The sequence below is a fragment of the Elephas maximus genome, chromosome 9, assembly GCF_024166365.1.
Source record: "Elephas maximus indicus isolate mEleMax1 chromosome 9, mEleMax1 primary haplotype, whole genome shotgun sequence".
NCBI lineage: Eukaryota > Metazoa > Chordata > Mammalia > Proboscidea > Elephantidae > Elephas > Elephas maximus.
In genome coordinates, this window is record NC_064827.1 from 6,421,265 (window position 1) to 6,439,080 (window position 17,816).

Consider the following 17,816-nt stretch of genomic DNA (forward strand, 5'->3'; position numbering starts at 1 on the left):
TATCTTTTTTTTTTCCTTTTTCCCCTTGTGGCTGCTGTTCCAGGTCCCTTATTTCACGTGAGTCTTTGGCGTCCACGACTTTGAGTCTGACAGAAAGTCATTCAGCTTTGAGCGTGAAACAAGAGTGGTCCCATGGCTACAGGACTCTCCCTTCGCTTCCTTCCAACCACGGCTCTCAGAACGGCAGTGATCTAGGAGACATCCTGGGCCTTCCCCCCGGGACGGCCATGTCCAGTGGCAGTGTCTCTAACTCATTACCGTCCTACCTTTTTGGCGTGGAGAATAGCCACTCTCCCTACCCGAGTCCCCGGCATTCCTCCACCAGGTCCCACTCGGCCCGCTCCAAGAAGAGGGCCCTATCCCTGTCCCCGCTGTCCGATGGCATCGGGATAGACTTCAACACCATCATACGCACCTCGCCCACGTCCCTGGTTGCCTACATCAATGGCTCCAGGGCTTCCCCAGCTAACATGTCCCCACAGCCTGAGGTCTACGGCCACTTCCTGGGCGTGCGCGGCAGCTGCATCCCCCAGCCCTGCTCCGTTCCCAGCAGCCAGAAGAGCCTGCTGGTGGCCAGTGGTGGCCTGGCGCTCCCAGCCTGTGGGGAGGACGATGTGGCTGAGTATGAACGCATGCAGCAGCTGGAGCACGCTGGGCTGCAGCCCGGCCTGGTCGGCAACATGGTGGTGCAGCATGGCCAGCCCGCTGGCCTGCTTAAGACCGAGCGCCTGGACGACTTCCCGGGGAGCACCCTGGACCTGCCTTCTGCTCCCCCTCTCACTCCTTTGCCACCCCCACCCCAAGGCCCCCCACCACCCTACCATGCCCACCCGCACCTTCACCACCAAGACCTGGTCCCCCATGCCCAGCTGCTGTCCCTCCCCCAGGCAGCCCTGGAGGAGGATGGGGACCTGGATGACCTGGGGGGCAAGCACTGCTGTCGCTGGATAGATTGCAGCGCCCTGTATGACCAGCAGGAGGAGCTTGTGCGGCACATCGAGAAGGTCCACATCGACCAGCGGAAAGGAGAAGACTTCACCTGCTTCTGGGCTGGCTGTCCGCGCAGGTACAAGCCCTTCAACGCCCGCTATAAACTGCTTATCCACATGCGAGTCCACTCTGGGGAGAAGCCCAACAAGTGCACGGTGAGTCTCCGAAGCCCATGTGGCTGCGTTCAGAGAAGGTCCAGCTTGCTTTTCATGCATTTGTCCAATCTCAGCCCCCAAATCAGGGGATGCGCTCTTCCCAGATGGAGTTCGGATGCCCAGCTCTAGCTGTTCATGAGGTTTGACTCCTCTTCAGCTCTGAGGAAGAGGAGGTTTGTTTACATATTAGCGGGTGCGGTCTCTCTCCACTTGTAGATGATCTTTGCAGGGGTACATGACCCCTCACGGCGGGGGGAGATGGAGCTGCCACACTGTAAGTAAATCTTAGCACACAGATGCGCAAACTTTGGATTTCTGAAATACGCCGGGATGTGCAGGAGAAGACACACACGCTGCACTACCAGCACGCGTTAGCTCTTTTCCAAAGCCAATGCTTGGTGATTTTTCCTCCTCTCCAAGAAGTACACAAATATTGGGGTTGGAGAGAGGGGTGTTTTGCTATTTGGAAAGGAGCTCACCCTTTAGCAACCTGGATAGTGAAAAAGCGGCTGAGTGCATCCATACGCCTGCGCATTGCCTTTCAGGGTCGCAGGCTCGGTTGGCAGTTTCTAGCCAGTGTGAAAACACCCAGGGTACACAACAGGAGCAAAGCCTCGCGGGATCTCCCCTAGGTTTAAGGAGAAGGGATTTTGTGGGCAGGTGTAAGGAGACAGAGCCCAGTGAGGATGAGCCTTTGGTGTTGAAAGGAGGGGGCACGGCGTCTCTTTCACCCCCACCTTCCCTTTACACGGCTCGGATCCTGGAAATGTTCCCGTTTCTTGGTAAAATGTACTGTTTCTGAGTAATATGACCCTTAAGTGATTTCCCAACCATTTCACACCTAACAGAAACCTTCCGTGTTTACAAGCAGGTCATCACCCCTGGGGTCAGAGGGTGGCTTTGCACAATCTCAGATGGCTCACTTGACTCTCGTGTTTTATGTTAGTTTAGAGAGAGGGAAATATTTCCTTCAGAGAGAAAAACCTGAGAATTCTAGGTATGCCTTGAATCTTGAACATGCTGCTGTTGTTATGTGCCATCGAATTGGTTCTGACTTATAGCGACCCCATAGGACAGAGTACAGCTGCGCCCCGTAGGGTTTCCAAGGAGCTGCTGGTGGCTTCAACTGCTGACCTTTTGGTTAGCAGCCCAGCTCTTAACTGCTGTCCCACCAGGGCTCCTTGAACATGCTGCAGGCCACTACATGTGTGAAATATGTAAATCTTTTTGAAAAGACTTTTACTTGGACGGTGGTCCCCCCACCTGGAATCCCTTTTTTCTGTAGTGTATCTGGATGATAAAGACTCTGGACCACGTTTATGTTTGATTGGAGATTGACCAAGTTGTCTGATTCAGGCAAAAGCCAACCAAACAGGTGATCTCTGTAATGCAGGTATTAGAAGCCCTTTTTCTCCGTCCAGTGGGTACTTTTGCAAGAGTTTGAAGAATTTCTGGAGGAATAAAATTGCATTTCTTGCTACATTCTGCCCCATGTTGCAATTTTTTTTCTGAAGGAAAACCTGAAGCTGATACACCGTGAGAATGCCGGTTTGTATGAGTGAAAAGAAAAATTATATTCCAGGCGGCAAAACCTTATTCTGTCGGTAGGGTCCTGCATTAAAAAAGCCAGAAAAAGACAAGCAATTGAAGGCAGTTCCCTTTAGTGTGTTTGGAACAAGCCAGCCTCTTGCAGGCAGGAAAGACATTTAGTCTCTGAAGGAAAACAGTCCAACCTTTTAGTTCTGACTAATCCTAGCTGAAAATAGTTCACTCGATTTGGCTTCATGGAAATAAACATAACGGTTTGAGTTATCAAAAAAAAAAAATGTATTTTTTGCATTGCAAAAGTAATTTTTGGACAATAGGGCTTCTCCCATTTTCCACTGTTTGCAGACTTTGGGAAGGCATGTGACTTTGAAAAGTTGACTTTTGCTAAAGTGTATGATGACTGTGAAAAACAGAACTTCCGCGAAAGAATGTTTGCAGGCCTGGGCATAACTTTTCATTGTGTGGTTCAAGATGGATCTGGGAGGTAGATTTCTCTCTCCCCTACTCTGCTTACTCTCCAGCTCTAGACAGAATCTTCTCCACATTCAGATTGTTAGGTTGAGTAGCCTATCGAGTCTGGAAGCACAAAGCATTGACTTACATGTGTCGGAGCACAGATCTATTCGGACAAAACAGGGTTTATTGGAGCTGACGAGTGCTGAATGCTAATCTTGTGACTGTATATTTTTAAAAGGAAGACATCCATTTTCATTCTAAAACATACGCGTCATGGGTGGTATGTCTTCTGATAACGTTGATGTTGCCACGTGTCATCTGCTTGATTTGTAGGGCGATAGCCAACCGGCAGCGAGTGATTTTAATGTGAAAATTCAGCATTGTTCTCAAGTTGTAGTTCACGGATAGAATGTATCACACCGATTGTGGATACACGTCAGAAAAAAAAAAAAAGTATGTCTCTGCTTCCTGTAAAACCCATCTTTACGCTCCGGAACCGGACACAAAGAACTGTGAAAACTGAAAATGTTCCTCTCCGGTTACCTTCACACCTGACGGTAGTCAGTTGAGTCAAAGCTGAAGATCTCCGCCAAGTAGAGTGAGCACACTCCTCTCTTGGAGGCGTGAAGTGGTCTTTGTGTTTTTGGCCGTGTCACATGCTGCAGGGCCAGGTGCACTTTAGAAGGCCCAGTCCACTTCTGTTTTACGTGTGTTTAACTGGGATTATTTTATTGTGTACAATATTTAGCATGAGTCATATTCACTTACTGAGCTTATTGACCCAAGAAAGATACGATGACCCAGTTGTGCTGGGTGACCATGACTACAAGCGGAACAGTGAGCTTCTGAAAGTCCTGGTTAAAGGAGGCGTGTGATGGGGCTACTTGGCGACAGCCTGCTTACAGTAAGAGGCTTCCCCCAGTGTCCTCCCTCGTTGTCAGATTCCGTTTCATGCAGGGAGAACACAGCTCAGACTCTGAGACCGGAACCCTGCAGCCCTAACCAGAGCTCTAGAATCCAGGTCGCAGGGTTCCAGGTGGCAGCAATGGGGGCAGATGGTTACTTTATTTTTGTTAACGACTAGAGAGCAGAATGGTTTCTTTGTCTTTTTCCACCCAAATGGCTCCACGGTTCTGTACATTTCATTCTTGTTGCTTTTGCAGACATCTAAGCCCCCTGCTCTCTTTCCAGGTCTGGCCTCGATTGCAGACAAGTTCCCGCGCAGTGAATGGCAAAAGCCCTGAGTAGCAGAGGCCAAGATAGAGCAGTACCCCTTACGGCAACCACCTGAGTCCATTCCCTGCTATCTATTAACTGAAACAGGTGCCAGATCATTCTATTGGAATCTTCCTGAGCTTATACCCACCCCAACATTGATGAATCTCACTGTTATCAAAACCTCTGAGCATTCTGAGCCACGTTGTTGTTGTTAGCTGTCATCAGTCGCTCAGCGTCGACTCACGGCGACCTTACGGATCACAGAAGGAGATGTTGCCCGGTCCTGTTCGCTCCTCATGATCGCTGATATGTTTGAGTCCATTGCTGTGGCTGTTGTGTCAATCTGTCTCAGGGAGGGTTTTCCTCGCTTTCGCTGACCTTCTCTAGCAACTGGTCTTTCCTGATGACATGTCCGAAGTAAGTAAGAGGAAGCCTCTCTATCCTTGCTTCTAAGGAGAGTTCTGAATGCACTTCCTCCAAGACTGATATATCTATGCTGAGTTCTATTAAGTTTTTCTGAGATGACAAAATTCCAGATTCTCAAGTCAGAACAAGTCATGGAATCTCTAGATTGGACTCCTTCCCAACCCCTTGTTTCGTGTTCCTAAAAGGACAATATAAAAGGTGACCCCACACCAGAGGTGGGAACTAACCATACCTATCCATAGTAATTATTTCAACAGAGTGCACGCTGAGAGTCTTTTTACCATAGGTGCCTTTAAGTTGAAGAGTGTGCAGCACCCGGGGAGTGTTGATGGCCGGCACGAGAAAGCCTATCTTGAGCAGGGGGACAGGGTCCTGAGCCAAGATCACAAACACGATGAGTTGCCTTTGCACACAATAGAGAGCAGTTGTTTTGGGAGGTTAGGGAGTGTTAATAAGGGAATTAGGGGGAATGTGGGCTGCCACTTAAATGTTGCTTATTATTCCTGGATGAATTTTGCCCAATAGCAAAAAGGAATTTTGCAAAACTTTTACCCACCCACAGATTTTCATGAAAATGTCACTGACCAAAGACGCTTTGAATTTTGTATGAATTGACTCATTTCTCCACAGGCATTTTGCCTGGCAAAATCCGGAATATTTGCTTTGGCTTGAGTATTGGGCAGTTTGCTTTTTAAGTAACATTGGATTATGAATACAAGAAAATAAATACAGAGCTGGGCCTATGTCCCCATTCCCTGTGGCCTGCCTTATGGGTGCGTGGGCCAGCTTTAGCGATGTAAAACGTTTATTGAGGAAAAATAAATTCACTGTAAGCTGTGGGAGAAGGTTTTTTTTTTTTTTCATATCCTTTATTTAGTTATTTTGATAAGACTTGCTATTGATTGGTGACCACAATTATATATACCAGAAACTATCCCAGGAAAATACCATTTAAGCATAACTATTAGTTACTACTTCACAATGTTCATATTGATCAAACTTAGTAAATTCTCAGAATCAGGTATGGAGGGGGAGGTTATGGAGAATGCTAATCAAAATACCAGAAGTTTGACTCCATCCAGAGGTGCCTTGGAAGAAAGGCCTGCTGTCCTGCCTGTGAAAAACCAGCCATTGAAAACCCTGTGGAGTGCAGTTCTACTCTGACGCACATGGAGTTGGAGTGAGTGACAGCAGACCCGATGGCAGCTGGTTTTGGAAAGCAGAAGATGAATATATTCAACTAAGTCATGTCTAGGTGTCTAGTCTAGAAAAGCTCTTACATATGGGGGCAGGAAGATACACAAAAAGATGTTTATTTCACCTTCATTTAAAACAAAAAGTATAAATAACCTAACTGCCCATAAAATCCAAGAAATAAAAAACTCAACCCATTGTTGTTGAGTCAATTCCAACTCATAGCGACCCTGTAGGACAGAGTAGAACTGTCCCATAAGGTTTCCAAGGAGCGGCTGGTAGATTCAAACTCCTGATCCTTTTTTTTTTTTTGGTTAGCAGCCGCAGCACTGAATTACTACCATTAACTGTGGTTTACTCTTAAGAAATAATATAAAGCCGTTTAATATTAATGATTTAGATCTACATGTTAAACATGGATAAATCTGAAAAAAACAATGTCGAATGAAAAAAATTAGTTGGAAAAAGATATATACAGTATAATACAATTTATGTACATTAAAAAAACACACTAGACTATATAATGTATTTTTGTAGTTCTGTAATTGTGTATCAGGAGTGACCAGTTTCTGGAGAAGGACATCGTGCTTGGTAAAGTAGAGGGTCAGCGAAAAAGAGGAAAACCCTCAGCGAGATGGATCGACACAGTGGCTGCAACAGTGGGCTGCAGTGTAACAACAATTGTGAGGATGGCGCAGGACCGGACAGTGTTTCCTTCTGTTGTACATAGGGTCGCTATGAGTCGGAGCCAACTCGACGGCACCTAACAACAATAATTATATAATTACTTTGTGAAACAATAAAATTGTGTGGGAAGGATAATCAGTAACCTTAAGGTTCTTCTAGAAAAGGCAGAAAGAGAAAGAAATGGGTTGTGGGAGGGTTTTTTTTTTTTTAGAGGGAGAGAAAGAGTGAGAGAGAGCAAGAGCATGTGAGAGAGCACTGAAGCAAATATGGCAGAATATTAATTTTTTTTAACTTGGTGATGGGAATATAAATGTCTTAAGTGTTGTTAGGAATCCCTGGGTAGTGCAAGCACTTGACTACTAGCCAAAAGGTTGACAGTTCAAACCTACCCAGAGGCACCTCAGAAGACGAGCCTGACGACCTGCTTCTGAAAAGTCACAGCTTGAAAACCCCCTGGAGCACACGTGGGGTCTCTGTGAGGTGGAATCCACTCGATGGCCAGTAGTAACAATAGACGTCTATTAGCATAGTTCCTCTAGTTAAGTTTCATAATCATAGGTACATTTTTTGGTCTGAAAATAAAAGGGAAATCGACAAATAGGACACTCCCACTGCCTTCCACACATACTGGTTTTCAGATGAGAAGAACAAAGCTGAGAGAATTTCAGTGGTTTTCCCCTTTTTCAGAGCCTCTGAGGTAGTGGTTCTCCACTGTGGCTGACGTTGGGGTCACCTGGGGAGCTTTGGAAGGCCCAAGGCCTGGGCCCTTCCCCCAGAGATGGGTGGAATTCGTCTGGGTGCCGCCCCCAGGTGATGCTACCGTGAAGCCAAGGCTGAGAAACGGTGCTCTAGAAGCTCCTAAGTTCTGACAGGGGGCCTGAGGTAAATAAACGCGCACCCTGGCATTTCAGACAAGGTGTAGTGGGCAGTGTTTAACGGAGAGTACGTCCTCCTCCCATCAGGGTCCTGCTGATGGTTAGGGGATTGCGCGCTCCACTCGGGAGCCCTCAGCTGCTCACCCGAAGGTGGGCAGTTCTAACCCACCAGCCACTCTGCAGGAGAAGGATGTGGCAGCCTGCTTCGGTAAAGATTACAGCCTCAGACACCCAATGGGGCAGTTCTACTGTGTCCTGTGCAGTCACTAGGAATCAGAATCCACCTGACAGCACTGGGTTTGGTTTTGGTTTTTAGTGTTCCCTTGGAGTAAAATTCAGAAATGAGATGATAAGATACAAAGCTATTTTGGAAGCGGCAGCCTGCTTTCAGCCAAGTACTACTCAGAGTACTGCTCAGAATACTGCTCGGAGTACTGCTAAGAGTACTCAGAGTACTCAGAATACGGCTCGGAGTACTGCTAAGAGTACTCAGAGTACTCAGAATACGGCTCGGAGTACTGCTAAGAGTACTCAGAGTACTGCTTCTTCTTTCAACTAATAGCCAGCTAAAGGCTGGGATGAGAACTGCGCTGACCAGCAGATGTCATGGCCACCTCCTTGCCTCCCTGAGTTAAAAGTGGAGCTGACCAAGGCGTCACATCTGTCCCGTTCTGAGAGGGAAGAGTGAGCGTTCTCCCTTCCGCATACAACACAGCCTTCCTGCTTTTAATATAAAACAGTCTTCAGAACAGCTTCGCTACTATAGATATGTGTGAAGCGTTAGTGAATTACCAAAATATTGAATTTTCCCTTTTATCAACTCTGCTGATGTGATTAAATAAATAAAATTAACATTAATATCCTCCTCGTCTCTTGAGGCTGAAACCCTACTAGCGCAACATCTGGTAAGTATCAGGCAGAACGAAGTTTCTAGGCCATATCCCACAGACATCTGTCTGTCAAGCATAGAATACAGACTCCGCGATTTAAAAAAAAAAAAAAAAAACTCAAGGTTTTATTTTATTTTTCTCAGTGATTTTACACAAGAGATACAAGCATATTTATCTGTGTATATACATGGTGAACATGTAGACCCAGACATGTCATTGTAATTTACAAATCCTTTAGTGTAGGTTAAAACGAAACCACAGAAATTCGCCTCAGCTGGGCCACGGACCACAGTCTGTGAGGTGGTTGTCAAGTTACATTTCACGTCTCCGAAACACAGTTTAGAGACCTGCCATTTGGTAGTGGTTTAGTTTTATTTCCCTTTAGAAGGTATTTGGTCTCGTTTACCTGGGAACTGGCCTTTTGTGAACTTCGTCTTGAAAATAAATGCGTAGCAGATTTGGGCAAGCATTTCAAAGTAAGCGGTGGTTTGTATTTCTTTGCTCTGTGATTCTAAGATTAATTAAAAACAATAGATAATGATAGCGGCCCCGTCTAAGAGGTTAAGTAGTTGAGGTTTTATCCTCATTAAACAAAATCATTAACTACACCACGGTTAATGTTCCTTTTAGTTCATATTTGTTTTGTGGTTTTGCTCTCATTTCATGCCCTGAAATAATTTTTTTTTTTAAATAAGAAAGGATTATATAAATACTTTCACAAATGCTCTGATTAAGGGAATGTGTCTCTGACCTTTTGAAGTTGGTTCATATAATAGATCTTAAAATATACTTTTATTAGTTCATTTAGACTGCACTGCTATGGAAAATTTGGTTGGCAATTTATTAGAAACTTTTTTTTGTGTGTGAGCTTTGAACTGTTTCTTGATTGCCTTTTCTCTGAGCAGTGGTGTTGACATCCATGAATCCAGGTAGAATTGGAATGTGTAGACTGAAAGACCAAACAAAATTTATTTTTTCAAAAAGAGGTAGTCTGATTCTCTTTGATCTTTCAGAAGTGTTTCTTCTAGCTCTGGGGAGAGTGACTTGGAAAAGAGATGTTTATTTATTTTTCCAGGTGGATTCGTTAGTTTCCACTGTAATTACTGAGTCAGGGTTTCTAGATCATCAAGAAGACAGTAGATGCTGTAGCCCTGGGCAGTGGATGTGTGGCTGGCAGACACAGACCCTAGACAGGCAGGTTGGATGTCACATCGGCTTTGACTTTGGCTGGCCATGTGTCCTCTATCCAGAAGGGTCGCTGGTTTGTCTAATAAGTGTTACCACTCCTGTAGGAGGCTGGTGTAGACAGGAATTTGGTGAGAAAATGGAATGACACCTGTGTTCTTACTTAGGAGCACAGTAGTTATTTTTTATTTTCTTGGGCCATAGATATTGGTCTTGAGTGGAGATAATGACTAATTCTTTAGAGGGCGAATTTTGAAGAATTAAAAAAAAGTGGTTAATTCGAAAAGCTGTTGAGGAATTGGAAAGTGAGATGATTAAGTTCTGGGCAGGCAAAGGCCATGTGTGTAAGTAATCATATTGTTAAAAAGCAAAGATGTCCGTTTGATGGCTAAGGTACGCCTGACCTAAGCCACGGTCTTTTCAATTGCCTCATACGCACCTGAAAGCTGGACAATGAAAAATGAAGACAGATAAGAATGGATGCCATTGAACTGTGGTATTCACGAAGAATATCGAATATACCATGGACTGCCAGAAGAACGTACAAATCAGTCTTAGAAGATACAACCAGAAAGCTCCTTAGAAGGAAGGATGGTGAGACTTCAGCTCGCTTACGTTGGACACATCATCATGAAAGATCAATCACCAAAAAAGGGCACTATGGTCAGTAAAGCTAGAGGGTCAGCAAAAACAAGGGAAACCCTCCGTGAGCTGGACTGACGCAATAACGACAACAGTGGATTCAAACATTACAATGATCATAAAGACGGTGCAAGGCCAGGCAACCTTTCATTCTGTTATACATAAAATGACATAAGTTGGAACCAACTTGACAGCACCTAACAACAACAACAACAATTATACTGTGCTTTAAACTTAAAAGACCAAAACTAAACCCGTTGCTGTTGAGTTCGTTCCAACTCATAGTGATCCTGTAGAACAGAGTGGAACTGCCCCGTACAGTTTCTAAGGTTGTGATCTTTATGGAAGCAGACTGCTCTTCCTTTCTCCCATGGAGCAGGTGGTGAGTTTGAACCACTGACCTTTTGGTTAGCAGCTGAACAATTAACCACTGTGCCACAGGGCTCCTTGGGTCAAAACTTGATGTTGTTGTTAGATGCTGTCTAGTTGGTTGCAGCTGACTGCGACCCCATATACAACAGAACGAAACACTGCCCGGTCCTGTGCCAACCTCACAATCCTTGTTACGCTTGAGCCCATTGTTGCAGCTACTGTGTCAAGCCATCTCATTGAGGGTCTTCTTTTTCGCTGACCCTCTACCTTACCAAGCATGATGTCCTTCTCCAGGGACTGATCCATCAAATTTAGGGGAACCATATAATTTATAATTCAAATCATACTTTTGAGAATGAAAGGGTTCTATTTTGCTGGGATATGAACATATGAGCATCTGAGGATTATCCTGGGAAAACCAGGATGTGTGGTTACCCTACCCAGATAATATGTGTACTAATGGTCCACCCAATACATGTTCATTTATTCATTTGACAATGGATCATTGAGAGAAAGCGATGTGCCCTGTCCTGGACGCTGGGGGACAGCAGTAAATGGGACATTATCTTGAGGAGCTTACAGTCTTCAGGGGTGCAGGTAATTATTCAAACTGCAGTGGATATAAGGGCTATGATAGGGGTCTGTGCAAGTTGTTTTAATGGGAAGATGGGAAGAAGCCTCCAACTAGGTCTAGAGTCTGGGCAGGCTTCTTAGAGGAGGTGACATTTTCACTGCGTCTTGAAAGGAGACAGTAATTTTTGGCTGAGAAAGGGAAGGAGGCCGTTCAAGCTGAGGCACCACCACGTGCAATGGCCGGGGGCATGGAGGAACCCAGTGAAGAAACAATTCCCAAGTTGTTTGGTCACGCAGATGAGGTAGAAGTGGGAAGTGAGGCTGAACATTGACCTTGGGCCAATCACGAAAGACTTTTGCTATCAAACAGGGATACCAGTAAAACCAGGTGCAGTCCAGTTGACTCCAACCCATGGCGACCCTGTGTCTCGGAGTAGAACTGTGCCGCATAGGGTTTTCAATGGCTGATTTTTTAAAAATAGGGGTGCTGTTTTTAAAATTAGAAGGAATCCTACATCTAGTTGCTACAAATGCGAATCTAATTAAGACAACAAACTTTAGAACAGAGAAAGCACCAAGGTAGTAAACACTGTGCTTTGGTGCATGTGAAATCAAACTGTGGCTCCCCCAAACTATCTCTGTGGTCTCTTAAACTTTATGATTTAATTATTCATTAGAACATATGTCTCGTCAGCTATCATACGGGACGCATACATTTTTCTTAGGCCAAGTGGTCAGCCAGGGAAACACAGAGTCTCATATACTTGGAGGCAGGCCTAAAAGCATTTCAGTTGTGTACTTTAAAGAAAGAAATTAAAAACCTGGGGAAGACTGGAGACCAGCGCTGTTTGGTCAGCTATGTAGTGTGAGTAAGATGTGGTCAGAGGCCGCATCCATTGTCCTGTGTGTGTGAGTAACTACCTCTTAGTTATATATTTCCTTTTATAATCGGTAAAGGGGGGGTCGCTATGAGTCGGAATTGACTCGTGGCAACAGGTTTGGTTTTTGTTTTTTTGGTTAAAGAGAGCGGAGTACTGTTAGACAAAGCTTTGGACTGGCTCTCATTATGCTGTGGTTGTCAGCCTTTTCAAGATTTTTTCCCTCGCTGCTGAGATTTACTTTGGAATTTTTTTTCTGCTCGAACTGAATTAATACAGAACAGAGATAAATGGTTGAGATGTTTGCTGTTGTTGTTGTTGTTGTGCACTGTTGGGTCAATTCCAACTCATTTTGACCCCAAGGGACAGAGCAGAACTGCCCCTTGGCTATAATCTTTACTGGAGCAGATTGCCAGGTCTTTCTCCTGCAGATCCACTGGGTGAGTTCAAACTGTTGACCTTTTGGTTACCACCTGAGTGCTTATCTGTTATGCCAATGTCATTGCTGTCACATCGATTCCGACCCTATAGGACAGGGTAGAATTGCCCCATAGGGTTTCCAAAGAGTGGATTCAAACTGCTGACCTTTTGATTAACAGCTGAGCTCCTAACCACTGTGCCACCACGGCTGCAACATGTTTACCTGTTGCCATTGAGTCAATTCCAACTCGTAGTGACCCTATAGGACAGAGTAGAACTTCCCCGTAGGATGTCCAAGGAGTGGCCTGTAGGTTTGAACTGCTGACCTTTGGGCTCTCAGCCGAGCTCTCAACCATTGCGCCACCGGGGTTCCAATGTGTTTAGAGGAGCGAAAATTAAATCAGGTCTCATCAAAATGGCACTCTTTGCCAGCGATTCCATCTGCAGCTCTTGAAGGCCACATGCCTCTCCAGACTCGGGGGAGGCAGAGGGGAAGGGGAGACTCACTTGCTTTATGCGAGGAAGCAGGCGCTCTGGCAGCACTAGCCTCAGCCCGGGCTCCAGCCTCCCACTGTTGGGTCACTGACCACAGAGCACGGCCTGGAGCCAACATCAGTGGACCCGGCAGTCCAGGGTGTTCCAGTTGGGGCAGCTGATGCGTCTTGGATCCTTGTTCTTAAAAGTTATGAGGTAGCTTCTCAGGCACATCTCTCCAAAACGATGTCTTCTCTGTGTTTTAGAATGTTTATTTGCAAAGGCTTTAATTTTTAGGTTGGAGCACGGGTACTGGGCCTGTTGTGCCCATCCTTGAATGAGAAATGTTGATGCTGCTCAGCTCTTGTTTTCTGTCACTTCCTCCCTCCCTCCCAATTTCCGGTGTGAAAATTGCCCGGAAAAGATCATGTGATGCCGTGTTAGCCAAGAGAATAGACTTGGGGGTGGAAGAGTAGTTGTAAGGAAGGGAAAATGGGACACCCAGCCTGGAATAAAATTGTGAAACAGGAATTTCTCTTCTTCTCGCTTGTGGTGCCCCCTGCTGCGTCTTTCCGCAGAGCTCCCATGCTGCCTCACAGCCCCTTCCTCGCTCCTGACTTCCCTGTCTGGCTGTTCAAGGCTTGCTTTCCCTAGGGAATTTTGGGAAAGATAAATTCAGACATGTAAATGGTGAATGGCTACTCCTCCCAGAAGTAGCTGCATTTTTACTGGGAAGGAAGTATTAACCTTTTCTCTTAGACCAACAAGTCCATAGCGGAATGGGAAGGGAATGAAAACAACTGTGTTACAAATTCTGACCCTCTAGATTACTTTATTTAATCGTCACCATAGCCCTCAGGAAGAAGCTTCAGTGGCGTGTGGTTAAGCACTCAGCTACTAACTGAAATGTCAGCAGTTTGAACCCACCAGCAGCTCCGCGGGAGAAAGATGTGGCAGTCTGCTTCTGTAAAGATTTACAGCCTTGGAAACCCTAGGGGCAGTTCTACTCTGTCGTACGGAGTTGCTATAAGTTGGAATTGACTCTACAACAACAGGTTTCTTTCTTTTTTTTTTTTTTTTGTATAGCCCTCAGAGCTAAGTAATTGTGGAGTATGAGATTTGACTTTTTTTCCTAGTACGTACTGAAAGATCATTTATTATTCACCTTTGAGTGCTAACCACAGTACCTGGTTCAATGATTAATGGATAGCAGACTGTATGTACATATCTACGTCTGAAACCAATCGCCTTGGAGTCCATTGTGACTCATGGTGACCCCCTGTGTGTCTGAGTAGAACTGTGTTCCACAGGGTTTTCAATGGTTCATTTTTGGTAGGTAGAAAAAAAAATTTTTTTTTTTTAGATCCCCAGGCCTTTCTACCAGGTGGAATATAATACATATATGTGTGTGTGTGTGCGTATACATTCTCAAAGCTAGGTGAAGGGTACACGGACGTTCATTATTCTATTGTTTCAACTTGTGTGAAGACTTAAAATTTTCCTCAGTAAAAAGTTAAAAATAAATGAAACACTTTCTGAATTAACTTGTAGGAAGGAAAAGGACGGTTTGTTCCCTCCAACTCTTCAGAAAAGGGGTGCCATTTTTTTTCTTAGATAACCTGTGTTCTACTGATCTGGAAGCAATTTTTTCCATTGTGCATGAAGGTCTCTGAAATCACGGTGCTTAAGAATGAAAAGAGGGATAATCTTAAGGAGTAAATTGTTTGAAAATACAAATGATTAGAAGGAAACATTGTTGAAATATATTAATCAAGACAATCTAACTTCTGTAATGAACAACCTCCAGATCTCAGTGGCTTGACATGATAAAGCTTTAGTTCTCGCTCATGTTGTAATCCAGCTTGCTCATTGTGGTCGTACACGAGTGACCCAGGAGCCTTTAACCTAATGGCCCTGCAGTCAGGGTTTAGGGCCTTGGAGTTAGTCCCTTGAATCCTCTGTGCCTGGCTGATAGACAACGTGAAAGACAGCACATTGGGAATTGTTCAGATTTTAGAAGCCAGTCCTGGAAATGGGACAGTTCCTTCTTCCTTCATTCCATTGGCCAGAATGTAGTCACATGACCCCAGCTAACTGCAAGGAAGCCTGGGAAATGTGGTCTTCGTGTGCGCCCAGGAGGAAAATTAATCAGAATATTATCTCCACCATGGGAAACTAGGGTTACCCCTGTTTTCTGTGAACCTTGACTTATCCTGGTTCTCCATATCCCCTTGCAAAGAAGAAATGCTTCCATCTTGATCTTGACATTTCCATGAGTAGCAACCCTATCTCATGAAAGTGGTTTTGTCAAAGACTATTTTTTTTTTTTCTTATTAGCGCTGGTTCCTCCAACTCGCTTTTCAACCTCCCAAACTGTTCCCAGCCCACCGAATTTTTCCTTGCTCCCTCTTCAAGTATCCCATTGCTGTACCGTCACCACTGCTGGGAAAACTCTCACTATCTCAAGTGGATTGCTCATGTTCTCCCACCTTGTCCCAATGACATGTTCTCAGCACATTACTGCCTTCTGGTCATCATCTTCCCTGGGTCACAAGGATGTGTGATGTCTTCATGTTCCACATGCACCCACTCTTGAGGCCGATCTGTTCATTACCAAGGGCAAGGTCACGCATGAATTGCTGAGCAGTCCACCATTGTGCACAGAAATTTGGTGTGAAGGACTAGCTTACTAAGACCCTGAAACAAAATCCTCGGCGTCTTTTCAGAAAGCAGCTTATTTGATCCGTGCAGTGTGGTCATAAGTGCCCGTCTATTCTCTGAGTGCTTGCTTTTGGTCAGAACTGGCACAGGCTCAAGGAAAAAAATGACAATGAGCCTCTATGGACGCTTTTGGTCCATTTCCATAAATATAGTCAAACAAAATGAAATTGCCTAGGTCTTTATACTGTGTCCTTTGGTGTGTTTAAAGCTTGCAAAACCACCCCCAAGGATGACAAATTGTAAACACCATGCAATACCACGGCCCTGGTTCAAGGCCTGTCCCAGTGTTCTGCCGACGTCTACCCTTCCTAGAAACGCTGAAAGTGTTTTAGGAAAATGAAGCTAGGCAAACAAGCTTATCAGGAGCGACAGTAAAAAAGAGTCATTGATTCTAATTAGGAGGCGTCACATATGCAGACACAAAGCTGCTTTTGTGTGGCCGAAAGCCTGCCTGCTCTCTGGAACCCATGCGGTGCTTTCCTGTGGCTTTGGATAATCAGCCTGACAAAGTTTCAGGGCCCTGACCCCTTGGCCCGTCTCAGTCTCGAGTGATTCAGCTGCACTTGTTGAAACTTGTCTAAGGTGTTGTTGGGAGGTGTGCTGGGATACAAGGTGTTGTGACGGTGTGACAGTGAGAGGGGTGCTGTTTGTTTCTGCCAGCCTAGAATGCCTCATAAGTGGATGTGGGCAATGCTCAGGTTCTTCAGGCAAGGATGGAGTTGATTTCTGGTTGTTTCTATAGCAAGTATTTTCCCTCAACAGTCCAGTGTGTTGGCCCACTTCTAGTGAGGACTCTAGCTTCTCGGGTTGTCTGGGTCAGCCTGATCCTGCTCCACTGTGTCCCTGGCAAGGCCAGCTTGAGACTGTGACCCTGGTTTTGTGCCGTGTCAATGGAATGGAGCCTTTGTGATGGATCCAGTCAAGGAAGGAGCTGTATAATCTGAGCAAATAATGGAGAAATCACTCTAATTGCTGGCTCCATTGAGGTAGTAAATCAAAATCAACCACCGTGTCACTGTCACTTTCCTTGAATTGGGAACTTGGGAAAAAATGAATCTCACTAGACCGCAGGGTCAGGAACATGGATCTTGGCAAATCACCGAGGCAATTTAGTTCAAAATTAAGAGTACATATTGACCATTTGTGATGGCAATGATTTATTTTCAAGGATGCAGTTCACGAAGGCATTTTTTAGTTGCCTGATTGTACATTTCCTGCTACAATTGGCTTGCTAATCACCTTCAGTGAGCAATAGGGGCTGGCAAAAAAAAAAGGGGAGGGGGTGGTGGGAGCCCATTGTGTCCCGAAGGAACGGTGCTGCCAAGTGTCTTGACAGGCTCCTCCTGCACTTGTCAAACAGCTGTGCCGGGGAGTGAAATTTTGGAGTCGGATTCTCACTTAGCTGAGACTAGAATAGGCTTCATTGAAGGTGTCCGCAACAGGGGACGATTTTAAACTCTCAAACTCAGAATCCATGTGCTTCCAACACATTCCACGGACCCTTTCTGCGCCTTTTTTCTTTTCTTCTTCTCCATTATTTTCGTTCAGATAGGTATTATATATAAAAAAAATTCCAAAGAGAAAAGGAAGTGAAAGAAAATTGTCTTTGTATGGGGACAAATGTCTAAGGTCAGTTGCATAATAGTTTCGCTTAAACATATTTCACTTCTTTAAATATTTGGGTGATATTTATGTTTGAACGTGGAGTCTTTCATCTAAGTATAGATGCGAACTGTTCTTTTGTGGCTTCAGCTGGCAGCTTCTCTAAGGTGAACACTCTCTTGGGTCCCTAGAAGGGACCCTCAGGTGCAAAATAGAAGGTTCTCTGAGAGACTAAGTCAGATGGCTGTGCCTGTTGCTCTCACTCGACTATTTATTGAGCAGCTACTTCATGCCAATCACTGTTCTCAGTGCTGAGGATACAGCAGGGAGCAGACCAGACCAAAAGCCTTCTGTCCTCCTGACGCTACGTTTTAGAGGGGGAAATAGAAAACAATTGGATATCTGGGGGAAGAAAGTTCTAGGCAGGGAAAAGAACAAGTGCGAAGGCCTTGAGGCAGGTAGGTTGACCCAGAATGTTCTAGAACCACCAAGGAGGTCAGAGTAGCTGGA

At 45.1% G+C, this 17,816-nt stretch overlaps 1 protein-coding gene across 9 annotated transcripts in view; it reads left to right on the forward strand.

The window, feature by feature from the left end:
• GLIS3 (GLIS family zinc finger 3) overlaps positions 1-17,816 on the forward strand; it is a 608,428-nt gene that overhangs the window by 188,924 nt on the left and 401,688 nt on the right. For all 9 annotated transcript variants that reach the window (XM_049895332.1, XM_049895324.1, XM_049895326.1 and 6 more), the window contains one exon: positions 44-1,145. In XM_049895332.1, coding sequence (XP_049751289.1) covers positions 44-1,145 — 1,102 coding nt within the window. The remainder of the gene's footprint in view (positions 1-43; positions 1,146-17,816) is intronic.